The 25,965-nt window shown below is 50.5% G+C and overlaps 1 protein-coding gene across 1 annotated transcript in view; it reads left to right on the forward strand.

Moving 5' to 3' along the window:
• Positions 1–25,965, forward strand: part of LOC102501492 (putative phospholipid-transporting ATPase IIB) — a gene marked incomplete at both ends in the record, with an annotated part of 192,556 nt that overhangs the window by 43,008 nt on the left and 123,583 nt on the right. Inside the window, 2 exon segments of the mRNA XM_014586915.1 lie at positions 9,715–9,766; positions 16,968–17,062. Coding sequence (XP_014442401.1) covers positions 9,715–9,766; positions 16,968–17,062 — 147 coding nt within the window.

The raw sequence follows: 25,965 nt of genomic DNA on the forward strand, positions 1-25,965 counted from the left end.
TCCCCCCTGGGGGTGATTTCTCGCTTTCTGTCTCTATGTCTCTCTCTCTCTCTGGCGAGCGCATGCGCCCTATAGCAAAAACCTCTCCAAAAAAAAAAAAGAAGAAGAAACTAAGATTTTTGTGTATTTTGTCTGTGTAGTGCATGTAGGAAAGGCCGTATTCCATCTGAAGTGAGGCCTGCACTAGCTGCATAGTGCTGCTTTATGGATTTGATTTCATTTGTCCGCAGAGTTGCACTGGGAGCTCTTTATAATATATGACCTCAGCTTTCAGAGTTTCCCTTTTCAGGTTATTAATTACCTTATGCATGATTATTGGCTGCACTTACTGTGGAATAAATTTTAAAGAGGAAAAGTTGAATGGAAATAAAAGAGCACTAGGAAAAAAAGTGCCATGCACACTGCACCTGTCTGCTGTGGCCGGGGCCGCACCTGTGCCTCCCCTGCCCTCCCCCGCGGCCATGTGAAGGCTGTGCACACTGCAAGTGTCTGTGTCTGAACGTCAGGGCTGTGGGGTTATTGCGACTAGGCATGGCCCGACTTGCTACTCCATCCTCCTGGTTGACCTCTTTTAGGGCTCTAGGGTAACTTTGTGAATAGGTGTGAAGGACAGGTCCTGGGAGGCCTTCTGCAGAGGAGTTTCGAGGCACAGAGGCTACAGCCCAGACCAGGCCATGCCAGGGAGTCATTTCTGCAGAGCACCTTTCTTCCTCAGTAGAGGATGGCCCTCTCACAGCAACCTGTGCACAGAGCCTGGTATTGGCTGTCAGTTGCCATCAGAGACCAGGACTTCCACCCAGGCAGTTTCAGGTGGCGTCTGTCTTGCTTGCTGTTGCTGATGCCACAACGGGCACCTTACAACGTAGTCTGCCCACATTCGTAGCGTAGCTTCTGACGAGAGGCAGCCAAACCCCATCCTGGTCACGCCGGGCGCGTGTGCGTACGTGCCCAAGATCCCAAGAGGAGAATGGAGGAGAAGGGATTGCGGTGTGACCATCCCCCCTGGGGGTGATTTCTCGCTTTCTGTCTCTATGTCTCTCTCTCTCTCTGGCGAGCGCATGCGCCCTATAGCAAAAACCTCTCCAAAAAAAAAAAAGAAGAAGAAACTAAGATTTTTGTGTATTTTGTCTGTGTAGTGCATGTAGGAAAGGCCGTATTCCATCTGAAGTGAGGCCTGCACTAGCTGCATAGTGCTGCTTTATGGATTTGATTTCATTTGTCCGCAGAGTTGCACTGGGAGCTCTTTATAATATATGACCTCAGCTTTCAGAGTTTCCCTTTTCAGGTTATTAATTACCTTATGCATGATTATTGGCTGCACTTACTGTGGAATAAATTTTAAAGAGGAAAAGTTGAATGGAAATAAAAGAGCACTAGGAAAAAAAGTGCCATGCACACTGCACCTGTCTGCTGTGGCCGGGGCCGCACCTGTGCCTCCCCTGCCCTCCCCCGCGGCCATGTGAAGGCTGTGCACACTGCAAGTGTCTGTGTCTGAACGTCAGGGCTGTGGGGTTATTGCGACTAGGCATGGCCCGACTTGCTACTCCATCCTCCTGGTTGACCTCTTTTAGGGCTCTAGGGTAACTTTGTGAATAGGTGTGAAGGACAGGTCCTGGGAGGCCTTCTGCAGAGGAGTTTCGAGGCACAGAGGCTACAGCCCAGACCAGGCCATGCCAGGGAGTCATTTCTGCAGAGCACCTTTCTTCCTCAGTAGAGGATGGCCCTCTCACAGCAACCTGTGCACAGAGCCTGGTATTGGCTGTCAGTTGCCATCAGAGACCAGGACTTCCACCCAGGCAGTTTCAGGTGGCGTCTGTCTTGCTTGCTGTTGCTGATGCCACAACGGGCACCTTACAACGTAGTCTGCCCACATTCGTAGCGTAGCTTCTGACGAGAGGCAGCCAAACCCCATCCTGGGCACCTGAATCCGTTTTATTTATTTATTTATTTTAATTTAAATTTACTTAGATGCATTCATTGTAGCATACAAAATGAGATTTTCCTTCCAGAATACACTGTAAATTGGCTCAGTCAAGCACGTCAACATATGTGTTATCGTCAACAAATAATTTTCCATTTCTCGTTTCCTGTATATTTTGCCTTTTTCCCATCCTTGATTCCCTAGCTCTCACCCTCTGCCATCTCACACCCTCCTCCCACACTGTCTCTGGTATCCATGGTTGCTTTCTATGCCCTTGCCCCCACATTTTATTGCTTCACTAAAGATCTTAATTAACCTGAATATTTTCAATAGCAAGCACAGCTGATATATACATATCCATGAACACAAGTCTGACTTTAGGCATAAACCTCAGTGAGTAGAATGAACATACTATAAGGTAGCACCTAGCTGGGGCTATATAGCTTACTGCAGTCATCAAATAGGTATTTTTAATGCATTTTTTTTTAATTACAAGAAAAACAGTTTTTGTGTTCTTTTTTTTTTGAAACATTTTTTTAAAATTAATTAATTTGCATTCATTCCCTAAGCACCATCACAACGTACAAAATGTGATTTCCCGTCCAGAATATACTGCATAGTGGCTTAATCATGCATGTTATTGTCAGTAATTTTCCATTCTAGTTTCATGTATGTATATATTTCCCTACTTATGACCCTCTGGGCACCTGAGCACCCATTCACGCTAAGTCTGAGCAGTTGGGCTAGAGAATAACATTATCTTATTAAAAGCTTTTGCTGGGGCTCAGTGTTGGGGCATGGTGGTTAAGGTGCTAGACTCCCTTGTGGCCAACCATGGTTCAAATCCCAGACCTGGATGCTTGAAAGTCATGCTTCATGCTTGGATGCGAATGCCCAAACTCCTGAGAGGAGAATGGAGAAGAGGGGATTATGGTGTGGCAAAAGTGATGTCTCACTTCCCCTCTCCCTGTCTCTCTCTGGTGCACACACACCTGCCCTGTGGCAAAAACCTTAAGGAAAACAAAAAGTTTCTACCGACAACCTGCAGGTGTCATCACGCGTGTGCTGCAAGTCCGCGTGGCTCTTCCCTGAGCTGGGGACAACAGGGCTTTGCTCCTTTCTCATACCAGTTGGCAGTTCTCTGCTCTGAGAAAAGCAGGAGGAGGAGGGCGTGTGGGTTGGAGGACAGATGTGCAGTGCTCGTGATGTGGGCTGTGAGCAGTGCCTGGACTATTCCGCCCAGTGAACGAGGCAGCGAGGCACTGTGTCATCGTGCAGCTACGCTTGGGGACGGCCTTGGGTTAGGGTTGCCAGTCCTCCACCTGCATGGGACTTGCCACTCCCAAGAGCTTTGCTGGTAGCCCGTGGTGGACTGGAAAGCCTACCAATGGCATAAACAGCCTAGCATCTATTTCCTGTTACAGGTAGTACATATTGGATTTGAAGGGTAAGGTAAAGCCCAAGAAAATAAAAGGAAAACCGTAAGGAAGGGAAAACGGGAGGATTGCAGCTTGTTTTCCGATGTCTGTCAGAGGAGTCTGCATGTAAGCGCACCACGTTGCTCCAGGGCCAGCTGTGGGAAGCCCGTTTCTGTGCACCAGCGAGCACATGGAAGCAGAAACCAGACAGCACATCCTCAGCCATTTCTGTGAAAGAGATTTTAGGCAGTGCTGACAATGACCATGTGTTGATGAAGGTGATCAAAGAAGGCCTAAGAAATTATGTACTTGGATTGGAATGTTTCATACACCAATATTTACCTAAAATTGATGTTATAAATTTAATATAGTTTCTATCAAGATGCCAGCAAGTTTTTAAGAGGTCATCCTCCTTTACAATGATTGTAAAGGCACTGTTAGAGGATGAGGTCGGTACATGGGGGCTCCCAAAAGAAGGAACTTTGAGAACGAAGAAGGCGAGCAACTCTGTAGAGCTCTGACCGCGTTTACTAGGAGGTGATGTACAGACAGGAGGGGCAGACAGTTGGCAGCCCAGAGCATTCAAACTGTACATCGCACCACTTGGAAGCAAGCCTGAGTTGTTTTTGTTTTTGTAGAGGTTTGCCTTAGGACACATGCGCTCACTTGCTCACTGGAGAGGAGTGGGACAGACAGTGAGAGGGAAAGTGAGAAATCACTCCCTGGTGGGGATGGCCACACAGCAATCCCCTCTCCTCTGTTCTCCTCCTGGGATCTTGGGCATGCACGCACACGCACCTGGCCTGAGTTTCAAACCATCTGACCCAGTGTTCGAATCGTGGTAGGCCATGTGGGAGACCAGCAACTTAACTGCCACACCATCTGCTGGTCTACAAGCTGGAGTTTTTCGTGTTGCTTTTATCTATATTTGTATTTTATTTATGATAGTAGGTGCATGCACAAAAGGGAGAGAGGAAGAGAGGAGCCCTCTCAGCAGGGTTTGCTCATGCCGTGGTCTCCTCACTGCAGCCCTCCAGGCCCTCGTGCTCCCTGTGCCCTTGTGAAGTGTCTGCAGGCCACCCAGTTATCTGAGCCACTGCAGCTGGGTGTGCCACCCACTGTGCCATGAGGCTGGCCCTGAGTTCTTAAAGGGAAAGCGAAAGGGGTGAACAAAAGCCCCTTCTGGGGGAGCAAGCCAACTAGTTTGGATGTGTTTGTCCTGAGCGTCTTGAAATCATTCATCTTGTCCAAACAATGGCCAGCTGCATCAGCGAGGGACATAGCTCTCTTCCTTTTTTTTTTTTTTTTTTTTAATGTACCTAGAAGGCAGAGAGGGAGAAGTACCCTAGTCGTGGTGTGTGGTCGCACTGCACTCACCTCCTCCTGACTCTAGCCTGTTGGGATTTTGGTCATGCACATACACTTGCCTGGCTTGTTTGCAAGCCACCTGTCTGGGATTTACCCTCTGTGGTTGGCTTGTGGGACTTAGCTCCCTTAACTACTGGGCCACAGGGCTGAACCCCGTAAGGTATCTTAATCAAAGATTCCTGCTTGGGATTAGCGAAGTTCACAACATGGGCAGAGACAATGGAGGACCCCTGGATGGTGTTGGTTCTTTTGAAATGAAGTCGTCTAGTTCATTCACACGGGCCCAGGCCCTAGAAGAGCTGAAACATTTTCATTGTAGGGCATAAAGCCAGAGAAATACTTCTTGAGATTAAGGCGTACCGCATAGCCATGTATATCAACGTAACGTGCGAGAGGAGAGACAGAGATGGAGGGAACTGTAGAGGAGCTGGAAGTAGACCCTCCTACACATGTTCAAGTGATTTTTTAAAAAATCGCCATAGGACCTGTGTGCTTGCCAGAGAGGAAAAGTGAGAGAGGGACAGGGGTATCCAGTGGGGCGGAGTCCTCGCATTCCTCCATTTCTTCCCGTTGGATACCCAACGGCACGTGCCCGGTGTTTTTCAAGCTGCCAGGGCTGTGACTTGAACCACAGTCAGCCAAGTGGGATCCAGGTCCCTTACTGATCGTCTGTGGGGCCGGCCCATGCTCAAGTGACATTTTGACAAAGGTACCAAAACAGTGAAGTGGAGAAGAAGATAGCCTTTCAACAGGTGGGACTGGAGCATTCATAGGGAGAGAAAACATGGGCTTCGTGTGAAATGCGAACCTTGTAGACGTGCGAGAGGAGAGACAGAGATGGAGGGAACTGTAGAGGAGCTGGAAGTAGACCCTCCTACACATGTTCAAGTGATTTTTTAAAAAATCGCCATAGGACCTGTGTGCTTGCCAGAGAGGAAAAGTGAGAGAGGGACAGGGGTATCCAGTGGGGCGGAGTCCTCGCATTCCTCCATTTCTTCCCGTTGGATACCCAACGGCACGTGCCCGGTGTTTTTCAAGCTGCCAAGGCTGTGACTTGAACCACAGTCAGCCAAGTGGGATCCAGGTCCCTTACTGATCGTCTGTGGGGCCGGCCCATGCTCAAGTGACATTTTGACAAAGGTACCAAAACAGTGAAGTGGAGAAGAAGATAGCCTTTCAACAGGTGGGACTGGAGCATTCATAGGGAGAGAAAACATGGGCTTCGTGTGAAATGCGAACCTTGTAGCGAAAAGCACCGGAATGTCTAGCATTGAGGGATACAAAGGCAGTTCTAAGACCTGACACCAGAAGGTCAATGCCTAGTAGAAAATAGAGCAGTTATAACTCACTAAAATAAAACGTGTATGTTTAGTGAAAAAACAAGCTACAGACTGAGAGAAGCTCTTTGAAAACCATGTATCAGACAAAGATTTGTATCTAGAACTCAGTAGCTAAGAAAAACCTCCAATTAGAAAATGGGCAGAGGCTTTAAAGGGATGTTTTGCCAGGTTTACAGTTAGAAAATGAGCGAGAGAGCAGGCCCCAGCATTGTCAGTCATCAAGAGATGAGGTGGAGACACTGTGGAGGACTGCCCCAGAAGCGCAGAATGGCTAAAGGAAAGCACAGCAGTCGTTGGCACGAGTGTGAAGAGAGTGGTTCGTTCATGTGCTGCTTTGGAAACACCAAACGGTGCAGTCTTTTGAAGACACAAATATGCAACAGTCTTACGACCCGGCTCAGAAGTGTTAACTTCAGAGACATGCCTAGTCATAGTTCTCCTAACACCGACAAGCAGGGTGTCCCGAGACATGAGCGGGCCGCGCTCAGAGAAGCTGTAGGGCACCCAACTTTTTTTTTTTTTTTTTTTTAATGTACCTAGAAGGCAGAGAGGGAGAAGTACCCTAGTCGTGGTGTGTGGTCGCACTGCACTCACCTCCTCCTGACTCTAGCCTGTTGGGATTTTGGTCATGCACATACACTTGCCTGGCTTGTTTGCAAGCCACCTGTCTGGGATTTACCCTCTGTGGTTGGCTTGTGGGACTTAGCTCCCTTAACTACTGGGCCACAGGGCTGAACCCCGTAAGGTATCTTAATCAAAGATTCCTGCTTGGGATTAGCGAAGTTCACAACATGGGCAGAGACAATGGAGGACCCCTGGATGGTGTTGGTTCTTTTGAAATGAAGTCGTCTAGTTCATTCACACGGGCCCAGGCCCTAGAAGAGCTGAAACATTTTCATTGTAGGGCATAAAGCCAGAGAAATACTTCTTGAGATTAAGGCGTACCGCATAGCCATGTATATCAACGTAACGTGCGAGAGGAGAGACAGAGATGGAGGGAACTGTAGAGGAGCTGGAAGTAGACCCTCCTACACATGTTCAAGTGATTTTTTAAAAAATCGCCATAGGACCTGTGTGCTTGCCAGAGAGGAAAAGTGAGAGAGGGACAGGGGTATCCAGTGGGGCGGAGTCCTCGCATTCCTCCATTTCTTCCCGTTGGATACCCAACGGCACGTGCCCGGTGTTTTTCAAGCTGCCAAGGCTGTGACTTGAACCACAGTCAGCCAAGTGGGATCCAGGTCCCTTACTGATCGTCTGTGGGGCCGGCCCATGCTCAAGTGACATTTTGACAAAGGTACCAAAACAGTGAAGTGGAGAAGAAGATAGCCTTTCAACAGGTGGGACTGGAGCATTCATAGGGAGAGAAAACATGGGCTTCGTGTGAAATGCGAACCTTGTAGGGACAAGCACCGGAATGTCTAGCATTGAGGGATACAAAGGCAGTTCTAAGACCTGACACCAGAAGGTCAATGCCTAGTAGAAAATAGAGCAGTTATAACTCACTAAAATAAAACGTGTATGTTTAGTGAAAAAACAAGCTACAGACTGAGAGAAGCTCTTTGAAAACCATGTATCAGACAAAGATTTGTATCTAGAACTCAGTAGCTAAGAAAAACCTCCAATTAGAAAATGGGCAGAGGCTTTAAAGGGATGTTTTGCCAGGTTTACAGTTAGAAAATGAGCGAGAGAGCAGGCCCCAGCATTGTCAGTCATCAAGAGATGAGGTGGAGACACTGTGGAGGACTGCCCCAGAAGCGCAGAATGGCTAAAGGAAAGCACAGCAGTCGTTGGCACGAGTGTGAAGAGAGTGGTTCGTTCATGTGCTGCTTTGGAAACACCAAACGGTGCAGTCTTTTGAAAACACAAATATGCAACAGTCTTACGACCCGGCTCAGAAGTGTTAACTTCAGAGACATGCCTAGTCATAGTTCTCCTAACACCGACAAGCAGGGTGTCCCGAGACATGAGCGGGCCGCGCTCAGAGAAGCTGTAGGGCACCCACACCGGGCACACGTGTGGGGAGAATGCAGGTCCCTGTGTGTGTGGCTCAAGCCTTTAGGGGGGAAATACACAGGACCCAATGAAGATTGGAAACCGTCTAGTTCATTTACGAATGTCTGAATAAGACAAGAGGATAAAGAATAATGACCTGAAAATCAAGATAATAAAAAGGTCACAGCAATAATAATAAAATACTTACGAGTAAGCTTAACAAAGCAAGTATAGAACTTGTATTTTGGCCACTGTAAGACATCGTCAAAACACAGTCAAGAGGACCCCAAGAGGTGCCAGTTGGTTCTGGAGCATGTGTATGATGTAGGTTCATCGAAGGTGGGAGTGGGTGGTGGCCTCAGGACCCTGTTCAGGCGCTGTGTCTGTAACTGTGTCTCTTGCTCATGGAATAAATTAAAACATACAAATAAAAGAATACCTGAATGAATAGAAATGCAGCCTGTGCTCATGGGCAGAAGAATTAGTTATTACTAAATAGCAGTCCTCCCCAAATTGATGGACAGTTGCAGCAGTATCCCACTCAGAGTCCTGGCTGACTGTGCAGAAACTGACAAGCTGATTCTAAAACACAAGGGCAAGGGACCCAGAGTGGCTGGCACAGGTTGGCAAAAGATGAACTAATTTCGATTAGCACACTCCTTCATTTAAAACGTATCACAGTTGTAGTATACAGTGGCACTAGTGTGCATTCAGAATTTAGAGTCCAGAAATACAGCCTGATGGTTGAAATCGATGGGTCACTGTTTTTGTCAAGGATGCCTGAGAATCAGTGGGCGGGAGCTTAGGCAGGCGCTTTTCTGGGGCCCATGTTGTTGTGCTGCCTGTAATGCGTCCGTTTTGCTGCACGATGTGGCTTTATCCATGCCCCCACTCAGGCTGTGAGGACTGTGTGTAAGCTCTGCCTGCCTGCTTCGAATGCTGCTTCTGTGTCCTTCGAGCACGTCTCGGTGCACACGCAGGCACACTGCTATTGCACGTGTACCTAGGTGTGCGGCTGCTGGGTCCAGGGTATTTGTGAGTTCCCTGGAGTAGATCTGTAGGTGCTTTGGTAGAGCAGTGAATGGAATCGTACTTGATCTGACAGAGGGTCTTGGTGGGCAGCGGACCCCTGGTGCTCAGCCTCGTAGATGAGCATTTCCGGTGTGTGTACGAGCCATGGTTCTAATGTGCATTTCCGTGCAGTCTGGTGTGACTGGACACCTCTCACGTGGTTTGCAGTGTCTCTTTTTTGTGAGCCGCCTGTTCAAGTATCTTGCCACTTTTCTCACATCACCCCTTCTTTCTTACCGGTCTGTGGGCTTGTGTGTTCTAGGGACTTGTGGCAGGCTGTTGCGGGAGAGGGGTCAGTGCTGCTGTGTCACGTGCGGGTTCAGGCACACGCAGGCCACGGCGGGGGCAGTGTTGCAGCTGCGCTCTTCGCACATGAAGTGTCTGTGAAGTCATTGTGAAGTGCATTTACGTGGCTTACCAGTGGGGAAGAAAATCTTAGGTTTTCAATTAAAATACTTTTAGTATATCAATTATAAATGTTACTTTAGCAAAATTTAAATTATAAAATTACCTTCATTGGTTTTACTAGCTATTTCTACTTTGGAATGGAATTGTTTTAATTTATAAGCCTGTATATAGATAATTAATATATTACTCTTTGCAGAATCAAAGAATTCCATCAGACATGGTGTTCCTTAGGACTTCAGAAAAAGCAGGTATTTTCATTTTTATATTTTCTTTGTTCCTGATAATTTAGTATTTTGACAGTTTAATTTTCATTTTAAATGATAAAAGTAAAATTTATGCTTATACAAATTCCACTTTAAATAATAATACATTGAGTTTATTAATTTCTGAATCACATTTTAGTGTCATATGTACTGTTTCTTTAAGAAAACAATCTTGGGTGGCCCTAGGACCTGGTAGTCATGGGAGCTGGATCCCACATGGCTGATTGCACAGTTCAAATCTGTCCCTGGAGGCTTGAAAAACTGGCACGGTGCGTGTATGTGCATGCCTCAGATCCTGACAGGATGGAGAAATGGAGAAGGGATGGTGGTGTGGCCACACCCCGCTGAGGGTGATCAGGCTCCCCATCTCTCTCTGGTAAGTGCATGTGCCCTCTGGCAAAGAAGGAAAAGATCCCATGAGGAGCTCTGTGGCCAGTGAGTGAGCTGACCCAGCTCGTAGTCAGATGGAGTGGGTGAGACCGTGTCAGCGTTGCAGCACTGTCTGCACTGCGGTTCTGGGAGCTCGTAGTCAGATGGGGTGGGTGAGACCGTGTCAGCGTTGCAGCACTGTCTGCACTGCGGTTCTGGGAGCTCGTAGTCAGATGGGGTGGGTGAGACCGTGTCAGCGTTGCAGCACTGTCTGCACTGCGGTTCTGTGAGCTCGTAGTCAGATGGGGTGGGTGAGACCGTGTCAGCGTTGCAGCACTGTCTGCACTGCGGTTCTGTGAGCTCGTAGTCAGATGGGGTGGGTGAGACCGTGTCAGCGTTGCAGCACTGTCTGCACTGCGGTTCTGTGAGCTCGTAGTCAGATGGGGTGGGTGAGACCGTGTCAGCGTTGCAGCACTGTCTGCACTGCGGTTCTCCTCGTCAGTCCAGCTGAGGGCACTCCAGCACTTGTTGTGCCCCAGGTGCTGCATGGCTGCTTAGGACACAGAGGGGCAGGGCGCAGTCACAGTCTTCAAGGAGCACAGTCTGTCATTTGGGAGTTCATCCATTGAGAACTGGTGACAACCCCACTCACTTCATTCTCACTGTGTGTCATGGCGACAGACAGGAGGGCTTGGGGGGCAGAGACCGCTTGGGTCGGGCGTCCCTAGGAAAGTGTCGTGCGTTGGCTGGGGCTCTCCACAGCGAGAGGTGGAGCAGATGGCGTAGTTGTTCAGATGGCTTAGTGGTTATGTCGCTGGACTTCCACATGGCAAGTCGTGGTTTGAGTCCTGGACTCAGGGACTTGAAAATCACCCTGGGCACATGTACGTGGATGCCCAAGATCCCAGGAGGAGAATGGAGGAGAAGGGATTGTGCTGATTTCCCACTTTCTGCCTGTCTCTGTCTCTGGAGAGAGAAAGGGAAAAAATCACTCCCCAGGGGGATGTCCACGCCACAGGCCCTTCTCCTCCGTTTTACTCTCTGGGTTTTGGGCAGGCACATACCATGTGCCTGGCATAAGTTTCAAGCTGCCAGGTCTGGGATTCGAACTGCAATTGACCATGTGGGAGTCCAACACTTTAACCACTATGCCACCTACTGGTCCTGACAAACAGGATACTTTTAAAGGGGACGTTTTACTAAGTCATGTAAAAGAAAAAACTGTTTCTCTTTCCCGGTAGCTGTGGCTGTCTCCGTGTGAGACGAGGCGGTCCCAGTGGCCAGCACGCATACTCCTGCCTGCCGACTGGACACCTGGACACAGCACATCGTGCTCTGGCATCCCAGAGCTTTCACACACTGCAGCAGGCACCCATTCGGAGTAGTCCCATAAAGGGCCTTAGCAAAGGCACCCCTGTATGACTTTTGTCCCCAGCAGATGTCCTGTCACCCTGGTGTGGGTCCCCGCCCTGTCCATCCCTCACCTCCTTTCCCTCGCACACCTGTCTGCAGAGTTGGGCTGAGCAGGCCCAACTGCTGGCAGTGAGCTGGCAGGGCCCACCATGTGGCTGGCCTGCTGTTGCCAGGCACATGCTCCTGCTCCTGAGCTTGACCTGTTCATTTCTTCCCCAAGAGTGCGAGCGAGCGGTTCCAGCAGAGTCCTGGTGCCATAGTCCACCCCAGCCAGAGCCAGCCTGGGCCTGGGCACTCGAACCTGAGGAATGAGGGGCCCACGCCTGAACCTGGAACACTCCCACGTGGGTCTGCCTGTGTTGCATTTGTGACTGCGTCTCTGTCTAGCCCCCAGCTCCTTCACAAAAGTGCTTCTCAGATCTGCCTTCCCACCTGCCCCAGGCAAGTCAGCGCCCCCCACCGGGAGGCTGCCCCTCTCTTGGAGCCCCTCTCGTTGCTGTTGGCTCTTGCCGTCTGGTCACTTCACAGTCTCCAGCCCCGTGACCTCTTCCTGCAGGCTTTGCAGCATGTCTGCCCTGCACCCCACCCCGTTGTAGCCGCCAGCTCCTCTTTGCTTAGCAGCCAAACCTCTTGAACAAGAGGTTTGTTATCACAGCCATGCCCCGCACCCTCTTCCTGAGCGTGGAGTCTGAGTGGTCTCCCTGCGGTGTGGCCAGGCTGTGCCCAAGGCTCTGCCCTGCCTGCTCCTCCAGGTCTCTTCCCTGGCTGTTGTTGACACCACACGCTGAGCTCCTGCAGGGCCTGGAGGAAGGCAAGTGCCCACTCCAAGGCTTTCATGAGACGCAGCTCAGTCCCTCCTGCTGTGGACCGGAGGCCTCAGTCCGTTTCTGTTTAATGTAATTACAGATGGGGGGTGGGGTGGGTTTCAGCTACCATTTTGCCGCTTATTTTGCGTATTTTCATCCCTTTTTTGCCAGAGACGCATCTGCCCAGCAGAGGCATGCATACACACGGGGTGAGAATGCACTTCCTGCTGGGCACGATCATGTCGCAATCCTGTGTCCCCCCCCCCGTCTTTCCCCTTTCTTAGGTTTGGGATGCATGTGCTGGTGCCTCGTGTGTTTCTCAAGCTGTGGGTCTGGGACTCGAGCCGCACAGCTGGCCATAGGAGTCGCAGCTGCTTTACCTGCTGTACCACCACTGGCCTGGCTTTGTGTAGTCCTTGTGCTCTGTCTGTGTCTGTCTCTGCTGCTCCATTACTGCCTTGTTTCACTGTGAGTGGGCGTCTTCTAGTGCCCATGGCAACTCCCTGTCATCTGGATCACTGCGTATTTTTAAAAGCATTCACCCCTGCCCTTGGTGGCTGGAACAGCACAGATTACTCTGAGCTGGATTTAGCACTTTTGCTGAATCAATGACAGTGACACTGGTACAGCGTGTGTGCCTGTCACCATCAGGGAGGACACTGACTCTGGTACACCGGGTGTGCAGAGACCTGTGCTGTCACCATCAGGGAGGACACTGACACTGGTACACCGTGTGTGCAGAGACCTGTGCTGTCACCATCAGGGAGGACACTGACTCTGGTACAGCAGGTGTGCAAGCTCTGTCCTCTCCCCATCATGGAGTGTGATCACACCACAATCCCTTCTCCATCTCTTCTTCCTCTTGGTATTTGGGGATGAGCACGCACACCCGGTGTGTTTTCAAGCTGCTGTCATCGGACTGGGTTGACACCTGGGAGGGTGGCCATTCTTAACAGCCTTTGCTTTTATGTCTGGTGCAGGGACCCCTGCATTGTTTTTCTGCCCTGCTTCTCCTCCTTGCCCTTCTCTTTGGCCCTTATGTCCTCCATTTTCCCATTAACTTTGTTCAAAACTGGATCTGACCTGTCAAGCTCCTGGTTCTTCTCTCCTGCTATGAACCACTCCCGTTCTCTGAATCAATTATTTGATTCTCCAAATCAGAAGGGGGGAGTGTGGAAGGCCGCATATTGGATCTTGCACATGAACAACTGTTTATCCGTTTTGTTCACTTACCCTAACATGGCTGTCTGCTTCTGTAAACCTGCTTGCTCTTCCCATGAGAAAATAACTTGTGCTAGCCATACAGAAAACCATATCTGGGACGACATCCTGTACCTGCTACTGTCTTTGCTAACTAGCCCGAAACCCTTTTGTTCAGCAATGGAACTGCTTACACGGAAACCCCACTCCCTTCAGAAATCATTAACCTGCTTGATTCAGCTTCTGTAACTGCTTGCAGAGAAACTCCCGGTAACTGACCCCTATAAAAAGACTACTCCAACTTCAGACGGGGCTGCAGTTCTGACTCTCGGTCCCCCCACCCCAAGCCTCAGGCTCTAGTCGCTGGCCAGCTAATAAAGATTCCCTCTAACCTTAATCTGGCCTTGGTGGTCGCTCATTCGGTGGCACCCTATAGCAGGACTCGTACCGCATGGCCGGCCACGTGGGGTCTGGCTGCCTTAACCCGCAGGTTGTGGAGCTGGCCAGTCCATGTTGTTTTGTCTTAAAAAATTCACCGACGTTAATCCACCAGTGTGCTAGAGTCTCACCGCAACTTCCAACGTCCGCTCCGTAGGTGTGCCCTTGGACCTGCTGTGTCTAAGTGGTGACCACGTAGCTTCCAGGGCCGTTTCCCAAGAGGCACGTTGGAAAGCATCCTGTGAAATCCTGAGCCTAGAGTCAGGGAGTGGCAGCACGTGCAGCAGGCAGGAACTTGTGGCGCCCTCCGCACTCTGCAGGGAACCAGGGGGCTTGGTGCGCCTCCAGGGGGAGTGGCATCCATCAGGCCCTGTGTGTTTGGAAGCCTGACAGTGACAGTGTGGAGAAGGTACACACACACAGACGCATACACCCACAGACGTGTGCACATGTACACACAGGCACAGGTACCCATACATGTGGCACACACAGGTACACATGAATGTGCACATAGATACATGTCTACACACTCCCATGCACATGGACGCAGATACATGTATACACACAGAGACATATGCATATGCACACAACTTACACGTGTAAAGATAATCATGTATGCACATGCACGGATACATGTCCAGGTACTTACGTGCACATATACACATGCGTAGATACAAACATACAGAGATGTGTGTGCACACACGATATGCAGATATAGAAATGCATGTGTGGGACCAGCAGTTGGCGTTATGGCTATGTCGCTAGACTCCCATGTGGTCGACTGCAGTTTGAGTCCTGGAGCTGGTGGCTTAAACTCATGCCAGGCATGTGTGCGTGCGTGCCCAGGATCCCGAGAGGAGAAAGGAGGAGCCCTATAGCAAAAACCTTTAAAAGAAGTCCACGTGTCACCCACACTGTCCCCCCCTTGCTTGTTACGAACCCTAAGGTGTTCCTCCTATGTTGTGTTTGCACGCGATCCTCTCATCCAGCAGCCCTCCCCGTCGGAGCGTCATGAGCTGTGTCTCGTCCGTTGTGCTGTCCCCACCCCTGCCTTGCAGCGTGCACCTTTGTTGTATTTTGTGTCTCTGATCACCCGTCCCCAGCCTCTTGTCACCGTAAACAGTGCTCCGTGAGTGTTGTGCTTTTGCTGTTGTGTCTGCAGAGTACTGAGAAGAGGGATGATAGCATGGCTGGTGGTAAGGGAGGTTTGTATCAATGTAGGTTTAAAATCTGACACACCAGGTACATTAACGCTCACCTGACTTTAGAATTTAGGTGTGCTTTTGCTACTGAGCACAGATTTTCATGGTAGTATAATGATCTTGTACTAGCAAAATAATATCATACTATCTGATATTTTTGTGTATATACTTAAAATTCTGTCATTACTAAGACATGGATTAAGGGTAGAAATAATCAATGTAGTCTTTTTTTTTTCTTAGAGAGATGTTTGCTATAGGGCATGTGTGCTCACCAGAGAGACAAAAAGAGTCGCTAGACTCCCATGTGGTCGACTGCAGTTTGAGTCCTGGAGCTGGTGGCTTAAACTCATGCCAGGCATGTGTGCGTGCGTGCCCAGGATCCCGAGAGGAGAAAGGAGGAGCCCTATAGCAAAAACCTTTAAAAGAAGTCCACGTGTCACCCACACTGTCCCCCCCTTGCTTGTTACGAACCCTAAGGTGTTCCTCCTATGTTGTGTTTGCACGCGATCCTCTCATCCAGCAGCCCTCCCCGTCGGAGCGTCATGAGCTGTGTCTCGTCCGTTGTGCTGTCCCCACCCCTGCCTTGCAGCGTGCACCTTTGTTGTATTTTGTGTCTCTGATCACCCGTCCCCAGCCTCTTGTCACCGTAAACAGTGCTCCGTGAGTGTTGTGCTTTTGCTGTTGTGTCTGCAGAGTACTGAGAAGAGGGATGATAGCATGGCTGGTGGTAAGGGAGGTTTGTATCAATGTAGGTTTAAAATCTGACACACCAGGTACATTAACGCTCACCTGACTTTAGAATTTAGGTGTGCTTTTGCTACTGAGCACAGATTTTCATGGTAGTATAATGATCTTGTACTAGCAAAATAATATCATACTATCTGATATTTTTGTGTATATACTTAAAATTCTGTCATTACTAAGACATGGATTAAGGGTAGAAATAATCAATGTAGTCTTTTTTTTTTCTTAGAGAGATGTTTGCTATAGGGCATGTGTGCTCACCAGAGAGACAAAAAGAGAGAAAGCCAAGTGAGAAATCACCCCCCGGGGGGCGGGGGTTGGCCTTTCTACAATCCTTTCTCCTCTATTCTCCTCTCGGGATCTTCGGCACACATGCACATGTGCCCAGCCTGAGTTTTTAGCCACCTGGTCTGGGACTTGGACCATGGTTAAGTTCATGGGAGTCCAGTAACATGACCATTACACGATCTGCTGGTCCCACAATGCAGTCTTTTAAAATAAAGCAATAATTTGCATTAAACGTCAGTAGTCTAGATACCATGTAAGAAAATAAGTGATTTAAAAAAAAATTAGTGACCTGTATCTTTTTTTTGGAGAGGTTTTTGCTATAGGGTGTGTGCACTTGCCAGAAAGAGACAGAGAGACAGAAAGCGAGAAATCCCCTCCCGGGGTGATTGCCACGCCACAATCCTTTTCTCCTCCATTCTCTTCTCAGGATCTTGGGCACACCCGCCCAGAGTGAATTTAAGCCACTGGGTCCGGGACTCGAACCGTGGTCGACTACATTGGAGTTCAGTGACATAGCCATTACGCCAACTGCTGGTCCCAATAACCTGTTTGTTCTCTTGTTCTGCAAGTCAAGTAATATAATCTAAATAATGACTGTGAAGGGCCTCTGTCCTCTGGAGTACCCAGATACCTGGTTTCTGAGTCCTGCATGGTGACCTCTGCCGGTTGGGAGCAGCCTATGCTAATGCAGCTCCCAAGTACTGGATTTTTCTTCTCTACTTCCAGGTTCCTGCTTTATCCGGACTGACCAGCTGGACGGGGAAACCGACTGGAAGCTGAAAGTGGCCGTGAGCTGCACCCAGCGGCTGCCAGCTCTGGGGGTGAGCGTGCATCTCCAGTCTTACTTTCCGGGCATTTCTAGGTGGAGCATGTGTCTGTGTCTGTGCCAGGACTTGTTGGGCTTATGGAGGCCCCTTCTGCCCCCTCCCCCTTCCTGATGGAGGGCCACTGGGGATGACCCCACAGCAGGGCCCTGGGGTGCTGGCACACAGCCTGCTCAGGGAACTGTACACACTCCTGTTCGCTCGACACTGAGCTTTTCTTCCTTTTGTTTTTAGAATTTAAAACTTTTCTCACTTAAGTATCTTTCGGAGTTGATGTGTTGGTTACTGGTAACCCGTTTGCTCTCCAGCGGACCAGCGAGGCCCGGTTTCGGGAGGCTGTGGGGTTCTGGCAGTGTGCCAGCCTTGCCCGGGGACTGCGATGCCTGCTCTCTCTCAGGGCAGAGAGCCATCTTGGCTCAGGAGGTGTGCAGTGTCTTTGAGCCTCTCAGACCCGGGGAGGGGGGCGACACTGCCGCCTTCTCACTTCTCCTTTGCTAGGCTTTTGTACCTGGGCTATGTGCAGGGGTCAGACTAGAACAGTGTCTATGTGCATGTGGTCTCTAGAACAGTGCTGTCGCCAGTGTGGAATCTCCTAACCTGATGCACATCATAGGCACACAGCTATGGTTGTGGCCATTCGGTGCTTATTTATTTATTTATTTTTAAACACTTGGTAGCATGCATGTGCTCATGTTCCCTGGAGAGAGAGAGAGAGAGAGAGAGAGGAGAAACAGCACAGCCACGCCACAGCCCTTCTCCATTTCTCCTTTTGGGATTCTGGGCACTTAACGCACATGTACCTGGTGTGTTTACGTTGGTGGGCCCAGATCTTGAACTGTGCAGCTGTCCATGTGGGATCCACGATCCGCCTTAACCCCCTTGCTGGCCCATGTGCTGTTTATTTTGTGTTCGTTTGTATGTTGTTAAAGTGATTCGAATATGAGAAGCTTGAGTTTTACATGCTCTGCTGTTCGGGGGTGAGGAGAGGTGAGACGGAGCTCTGACTACAGCAGCTGTGTGGAGGGGAGGGCGGCTGCGGATGCCCGTCTCTGCTGCTTTCCTTAGTTTCGCTAATTAGGGCAGCAGTCCGGTTCACAGCTCTGCACCGTGCGCGGCCGGACCCTCCTTTTCTCATTTACCGTGGACTTTCCGGAAGCTAGGTACGCCTGGCGTGAGGGAGGCCAGGACGCTGGCAGGCGTTTCAGTGTTGCGTGTGTTCTGTGCCGCCCCCAGGTTGAAATCCACTTCTTTACGTGTGTGAGCGTCTTTACTAAAGCCGATGGGGCACTAATAAGAGTTCGCCTACTTCTCCTTTGTCCGTTTATTCTTTAACTCCGAACAGTGCGGGCCACGTGAGGGTCTGTCCCCGGCTGGATCTGGCTGCAGCTTAGTGGGGTGGGACCCCATGTGCCCTTAGGGTGAGACTAGTCCGTGTCCTGTGCTTTCTTGTCCTGAAAATAGGAAGCCTTGGGAGCAGGCATCCAGATGGGAGCCGTTTCCCTTCGGATAAATCTTAGCAGTAGAATTGTGCAGTAGAAGGATGTCACAGTTTTAGAAAAGCTTCTGGTAGTCCCAAGTCATCACAGGAGAGTTATGCCAGGACATGTCTAACTAGCAGTGTGTGAGTACTCGGCAGTATCTTTTCAAATACGTAAATATTGTAAGAAATCTCAGTTTGAGAGAGGAAAGGTAAGGAGCTTATTGTTCTGGCTTATACTCCTGTGATTACTCCCAGGATGAGAATTCCCAGCACATATTACAGGAAATGTGCATGTCGTGGGCCTGCCTCGTAGCACAGGGTTATGCAGTGCGCAGAGGAAGCAAGTTCCCACGTGGCCACCTGGGGTCTGCGCGCCATCCCTGGGGACTGGAAAACCATGCCATCGCTGTGCCCCAGAGAGAGGACAAGTCGCATTCCTTACTTCGCATCTCCCCCTGCAGATTCAGACAGCAGCAGGTGTGGCCAGCGTCCGTGCGTGGCGGATGCCCCGCGGCATGTTTCTCCTTTGTTTGGTCTCTGTGCACCCTGTGGCCCCATCTGTCCTCAGGTCGCACTGCTGTTCTGGGTCTGGGTTCTCAGCTGGAACCAGGCCGCACACTCAGGGGACTTAGCCCAGGCTCAGTCTGCTGCTTGTTTGGCACGGGCGGCTTTAATTCTCTTTGGTCCCTGCACTCATACCTGTTGTGATGAGTGAGGGGCGGGGTCCCCACTGGGCTGCGACGAGGGGCAAGGCTCTGGGCGCGGCTCCTCTCCTCCCTGTGGCCCTGCTGACTTTGGTCTCCACAGTGGCCCGACCAGCAGGCACTGTCAGCTCCTGAGGCCATCTGTCTGGGCACGGCGCTTTCCCTCTGGGTCACGGGAGCACGTGTGCACAGCTGGTCCTGGTCACGGGACAGTGTTGAAGGAAAGCAGCAACCCACACTCACCGATGGCTCGACCAGCAGGGGCTGAGGTCCGGTGTCTCTGTCTTCACCAGCCTTCTGCTCTCTCCTCTATTGGCGTCACCCTGACGGGCACGTGGGGACATGGTGCTGGCCCTTGTCTCAGGCTCTTGTGTGCTGCCTGTGCATCGTCAGCTTTTTTAGTGACTTCCCTGTAGGACCCTGAATTTTCTGTGACGTGTGCCTGCAGAGAAGTCACTTCAACTGCATTGGCCACACTGTGAGTACAGCCTGTCTGTGCTTGTGGTATTATGTGGGCTGAGATTTCTAATGCAGGGCTGACCACACGTGCTGAGCTGGCTCTGTGGCCTGGTAGTTAAGGGAGCTGGGTCCTACGTGGCCAAACATGCAGTTTGGGTCCCAGACCAGGTGACTTGAGGAACAAACGGGGCATGTGTGCCTATGTGGTCAAAATCCCAGAGGGAGAGAGAGGTGGGGAGAAGGGATTGCAGTCTCCGTTCCCTGCGGGGTGCTTTCTCATTTCCCTGTCCGTCTCCCTCTGGAGGGCACACATGCCCTCTAGCACAAAAGAGAGAGAGAGAGAGGGAGAGTGAGCGAGAGAGAGCTGTGTTTATTCATACTTATCTCTACTCTTGGGGGAAACATTCAGCCTTCGCACTTGGGAGAAAGTTCAGTCTTCTCTTAGTTTGTGTAAAGGTTTGTCATGAATAGGCATCGAGTTTTCACAGATTCATGATCTTACGCTTCTGTTCTTTGTCTGTTTCCCAGTGTAAGGAATTACTAGGGCAGGGACTGCTCTGATCCCACCCCACCAGGCAGACCCTGGACGAGCCCTGTGTGCCATGTGAGCGTCCTCGTTGGCCGTGCTAATGCTGTGCCCAGGGTGTCCCTCTCAGGGCGCTCCAAGGCCGTTGGTCTGCACGCCTTGGTTCAGGACCTTTAGTCTGGCTTCTGGGGCCTGCTGCCTCATAAAATGAGTTGGGGAATCCTTCTGCCTCCTGTTTTGTTGTTGTTGTTGTTGTTGTTTTTGTTTTTCTTTTTTTTTTTTTTGCCATCAGTCATATGTGTTTACTGGAGAGAGAGGGAGGGTGGGGGGGGGGGGAAGGAAGGGTGGGGGGGGGGGGGGGAAGGAAGGAAGGGTGGCAGAGTGAGAAGCCATCCCCCATAGGGATGGCCTTCCAACTACCCTTTCTCACTTCTGCTGGGATTTGGGGGACACACAAATATTTAAGCCTCCAGGTTTGAGACTTGAACCAGCCAGGCGAGAATCCATCACCTTAATTGCTACAGCACCTGCTGGCCCACTCTCCTATATTCTGAAAGTAGTTGGTGTAAAATTGGTCTTTTCTAAGCATTGAACAAATTTCCCCTTGCAACCATCTGGTGTAGGGGTTTTACTTCTAGGGGAAGTATCTAATTGCGAATTGAGTTTCTTTAGTAGAGCTAGTCAGATTTTCTGTTCATTGAAAATTTGTGAGAACCAGTAGGTGGCGTGGTGATTAAGGCACTAGACACCCACATGGCTGACCCCGGTTTGAGTCTCAGACCTGGTGGCTTGAAAATCACACCAGGCATATGTGCGTGGTGCCCAAAATCTCCAGAGGTGAATGGAGGAGAAGGGATTGTGGTGTGCTCTCCCCCCCCCCGGGGGTGATTTTTCCCTTTCTCTCTCTGGTGAACACACATGCTCTATGGCAAAACCTAAAACAAAAAAAGAACGTACTTTTCAAAGAAGTTTTGATTTCATGTAAGTTGATAAATTAATAATACAGTTGATGATATTCTAGTATTATGTTTTGGTGGCTGCAAGACCCCCTCCTTCAGTTCCCATACTGGTACTTCACACGTTCTCTTCCTCCCAGTCTAGCCAGAGGTTCAGCTATTTTACTGATCATTTCAAAGAACTTCCTTTGGTCTCATTGATCATTATTGTCTGTTCATATTCCATGTAATTGAGTTTTGCTTTTTATTTTCTTCATTCTATTTTGTTTGTGTTTTCTTTTAGAAATTTCTTAAGAATTAAATGAGTTTTTCTTATCTTATAAGCTTTTTTTAAAAATTATTTATTTAATTTTGTTTATTACTATTTTTAAAACTTAAACAGAGAGTGAAAGAGAAAGTGAGAAAGCAAGCTGAGACTTGAACTAGGTTCAGCCATGTGGCAGTTCAGTGCCGTAACCACCATGCCACCCTTGGGTCCTTCTTAAGCTTTTATAGCTGTCAGTTTTCTAAGCATTCTTTTTTCTTTTTTTTGAGAGGTTTTTGCTATTGGCCGTGTGCACTCGCCAGACAGAGAGAGACAGAAAGCGAGAAATCACCCCCCAGGGGGGATGGTCACGCTGCAATCCCTTCTCCTCCATTCTCCTCTCGGGATCTTGGGCACGCACGCACATGCGCCTGGCGTGAGTTTTAAGCCACCAGGTCCGGGACGCAAACCCTGGTCGACTACGTGGGAGTCCAGCGACATAGCCATTACACTAACTGTTGGTCCCTTCTAAGCATTCCTTAACCCGTGCCACCGTAGTTTGGATAAATGCGCTGCTTTCTGATGGCATTTCGCTAATATTTCCCAGTCTCTTGTGATCTCTTCCAGCCTCGGTTATTTGGGAGGCTGTAGCTCGCTGTAGAGGCTTTCCTCCATGCCTTGTCCTTTACTTGTCCTTGCTCCTCTCGTGGCCGTTCTATCCCAGAGCCTTCGTGTGTGTGCTCCTTGGTTGCCCCTGCTGCTGTGAGGTGTCCTGTGCGTGTCCCCCAGCCAGGGCGGGGCAGCTGCCGAGACCCTGTACCCTGCCCCCGTTCTGCCTTTGCTCTCTGTGTATCGGCGATGTTGATGTCCCCGTGGGCCTGTCCTCTCGGCAATGTCAGTGTCCCCCATCGGTGTCCCCTGTGGTCCCCTCAGCTCTCGGTCTCGCCTACGGAAGCATGTTCTTGGGACATGCACTTTGGGCACCTGCTTTCTCGTCACGTCCGGTAGGGTTTGCTGAGGCCCTGATGGAGCATGTGACCCGCTCTCCGTCCTTTGTGTCTCCTGGTTTCCCGTCCATCCTTTTATGTTTCCCATGTTTATTTCTTCCTATTTAAAGTGCATTTCCTGTTGACAGGTGCTGATAGCTACTGCTTTTTCCTTTACGTTGCTACCGCATCGGTGTGCACTGGCCGTGCTCGCTAACACATTGAGGTAGCACGCCCTCTCGCCTTGGGTTTGTGACTCACTGGCTCTGCACAGCTCCATCCTTGCCGTGGTTCTGGGTGCCGCCACCACGTCCCCGCGCGGTGACCTCACCCCGTAGGTTTCCTCCACCGGCCTGGCCTTCGCGTGTGCCGTGTGTTGCTCCACCTGTTAAACCACACAGCACTGGGCTGGGTTTTGTCTTGAGTCGTCAGTTATTAACAAATGAAAAACATGAAGCTTTTCTATTTACCAATGCATTTCACTAACCCTGATTCCTTTTTCCTGAGTACGGATTCAGCTTTCCATTTTTTTTTTGAGAGATTTTCACCGTAGGGCGCGTGCGCTCGCCAGACAGACAGAGAGAGACATAGAGACAGAAAGCGAGAAATCACCCCCCGGGGGGATGGTCACGCCGCAATCCCTTCTCCTCCATTCTCCTCTCGGGATCTTGGGCACGCATGCACACGCGCCCGGCATGAGTTTTAAGCCACCGGGTCCGGGACACGAACCGCGGTCGACTACGTGGGAGTCCAGCGACATAGCCATTACGCTAACTGCTGGTTCCCCAGCTTTCCATTTAATGCCCTTTCCCGCGACTCAGAATTTGAACATGTCTTGTAGAGTCTACTAGAGGCCAGTTGTGCCTGTTTTCATTTGTTTGAAAGTTGTCTTCATTTTACACCTCATTTCTGAACAGTGTTGTCGAGACCAGCCTGGACAGTCCACCCCTCCAGCAGTCATTCCCGCCCATCCCGAGGCACGTCCCCTGCATGCACACCCCACACCCTCGGCCTGTGCTTTCCTTTGGACAGCTGAGGACTTCTCAGTTTTGACTGGCTCTTAGAATTGTTTTTTTTCGGGGGGGAGGGGGAAGATCCTTTTGTTATAGGGCTTGTATGCTCGCCAGAAAGAGACAGAGAAACAGATAGTGAGAAATCACTCCCCAGGGGGAATGGCCACGCGGCAATCCCTTCTCCTCCATTCTTCTCTCAGAATCTTGGGCACGCACGCACACGCGCCCGGCGTGAGTTTAAGCCACCAAGTCTGGGACTTGAACCGTGGTCAACTACATGGGCGTCTTGCAACATAGCCATTATGCCAACTGCTGGTCCCTAGAATTCTGTTTGATGTGTTTTGCAAGGGTTTGTTGGGCTTGGATCTGGAGGTTTATGGGTGTTGATTTTCAGCCTTTGTTTTCACCTTCCTTCTGCCCAGACTGGCCTCGGGACACAGACTGCAGGGGCGGGCGGCACAGGCCAGGGCTGGGTGCTGGAGGCGCCTGCTGGATCTGCCTTTTATCTTTGCTTCTGTCTGCTGCTGCTTTTGTGATTCAGTTTGGATAGGTTCTGTTGCTTTGTCTTTAAATTCACTCATTTTATCTTCTGCAACATCTAGTCTTCTGTTAAGCTCATCCAGAAAATATTTATCTCAATTTTTTTTTTTTTTTTTGCTGCCAGAGGGTGCGTGTGCTTTCCAGACGTAGAGAGGGAGAAGTGCTGCTGGCGGGTCTCACACCACTCGGTTCTCCTGCTCTCCCTCCTTGGGGATCTGGCATGCGCATGTGTGCCCAGCCTGTTTCAGCCTCCAGCTTGGAGTCCCCAGCTGGGATCTGGCTCCCAGTGCCCGTGTGTGACAGCCCCTGAGCTCGGGGCCGACCCAGTGCTGCACTTCTAATCTGTAGATGTTCTCTGTCTCTTTAAAAGTGATAACGTTTGCTTGTGCAAGAGAGACATTATCACCCTCCACAGTAGCTCCTCATCCCCCCAACCCCCGTAGTCCCATCCTTGTCTCTCCATGGTGGCTCCTCAGGGTCCTGCTGCCCCGTGTGTTTTCAGGCTGCCTCAGCAGCCACTGGTTCCCGGCATTGCAGGGCACTCGCGCACTGCTGCACCCCAGCAACCAGCCCGCTGCAGTGGTTCAAGTGGCACGTTTTTTTCTCCTAATGTGTCCTCAGTTTCATTTCAGTGTTTAAGCGTTTTAGGAGACCTTGCCTGTTGTCATCTGTCAGTATGTTTGAAATGCCCGCCCTGTGGTAGGCCACAACTGCCCCGCTTCTTGGCCTATCCGGTGTTCAACGTTGGGTGCTGGATATCCCGAATGTTGTGTTGCGTCTGAGTTGTTTTCTGTCTTCAAATCCTCCTGATCTTTCTTAATTTAGGACTTGGGGCTCAGGCTTGCTCTGGTCTGATAGAGTGGGCCTGTCACCTCCTTTGTCTCACGGCAGGTCAACCCTGCTGTAGGACACAGTCCCCTGCGGTCAGGTGTGCGCTGTTTGTAGTGACTTTCTCACGTCCTCCGTCCATTTCCCGTTGTTTTGGTGGGAAGGCACGTCGCATACCAGCCCCTACCGCATGGTTTCTGGAGGACGTCCTCGATTCACCTTTATTGTGAAAACGAAGCGCTCCCGGGCTAGGCAGACCTGTAACTTTGCACATGACCGGAAGCAAGCGCGAGTAGACAGGCAGGTGTTCGCTGGGTGGAGCTCACTCGGCAGTGGGGACCGACAGAGGGTGGGCACCTTCTCCTTCGGGCTGCCAGGCTTCCTCGCTCTGCAGCCACTGCTCCAGGAGAGATGGGGTTAACATCCCCCACCTTAAGAATAATACGTTTATGGGGACCAGCAGTTAGTGTAATGGCTATTGTCGCTGGACTTCCACGTAGTCGACCGCAGTTCATGTCCCGGACCCAGTGCCTTAGAACTCACGCCGGGCGCATGTGCGTGCGTGCCCAAGATCCCAAGAGGAGAATGGAGGAGACGGGATTGTGGCGTGGCCATCCCCCCTGGGGGCTGATTTCTTGCTTTCTGTCTCTATGTCTCTCTCTGTCTGCCTCTGTCTCTCTCTCTGCTGCCCAGGTGAATACACGTGCCCTATAGCAAAAACCTCTCCAAAAAAAGAATAATACATTTATGGAAAATAACGCCCGGCATGAACAGAGGAAAGGACCTCGTGACTCACCCCCAGTACTGGCCATCACAAGCATTTTGCCCTGACCCCCCCCATCAGCGCTTCTCCACCTGCTGCCCTGACCCCCATCAGTGCTTCTCCACCTGCTGCCCTGACCCCCCGTCAGTGCTTCTCCACCTCTGCCCTGACCCCTGTCAGTGCTTCTCCACCTGCTGCCCTGGCTGTGTGCTTGCACAGGTGGATGGCGTGCTAGACACGGTTTCTTCTCCAGTAGGACATCTATTCAGATATACATACGTTGGTGGCGTTGGTGTGTACGGTGTTTCAGACAGGGCCTTGCTGTCACGGCTCTCCAGCCTTAGCCTCCCAGTCACTGGGCTGCCAGCGTGTGCCCTGTCACCCAGCTTCTCAGGGCGGGG

This window comes from Tupaia chinensis, unplaced genomic scaffold, assembly GCF_000334495.1.
Source record: "Tupaia chinensis unplaced genomic scaffold, TupChi_1.0 Scaffold000166_1, whole genome shotgun sequence".
Taxonomy (NCBI): Eukaryota; Metazoa; Chordata; class Mammalia; order Scandentia; family Tupaiidae; genus Tupaia; species Tupaia belangeri.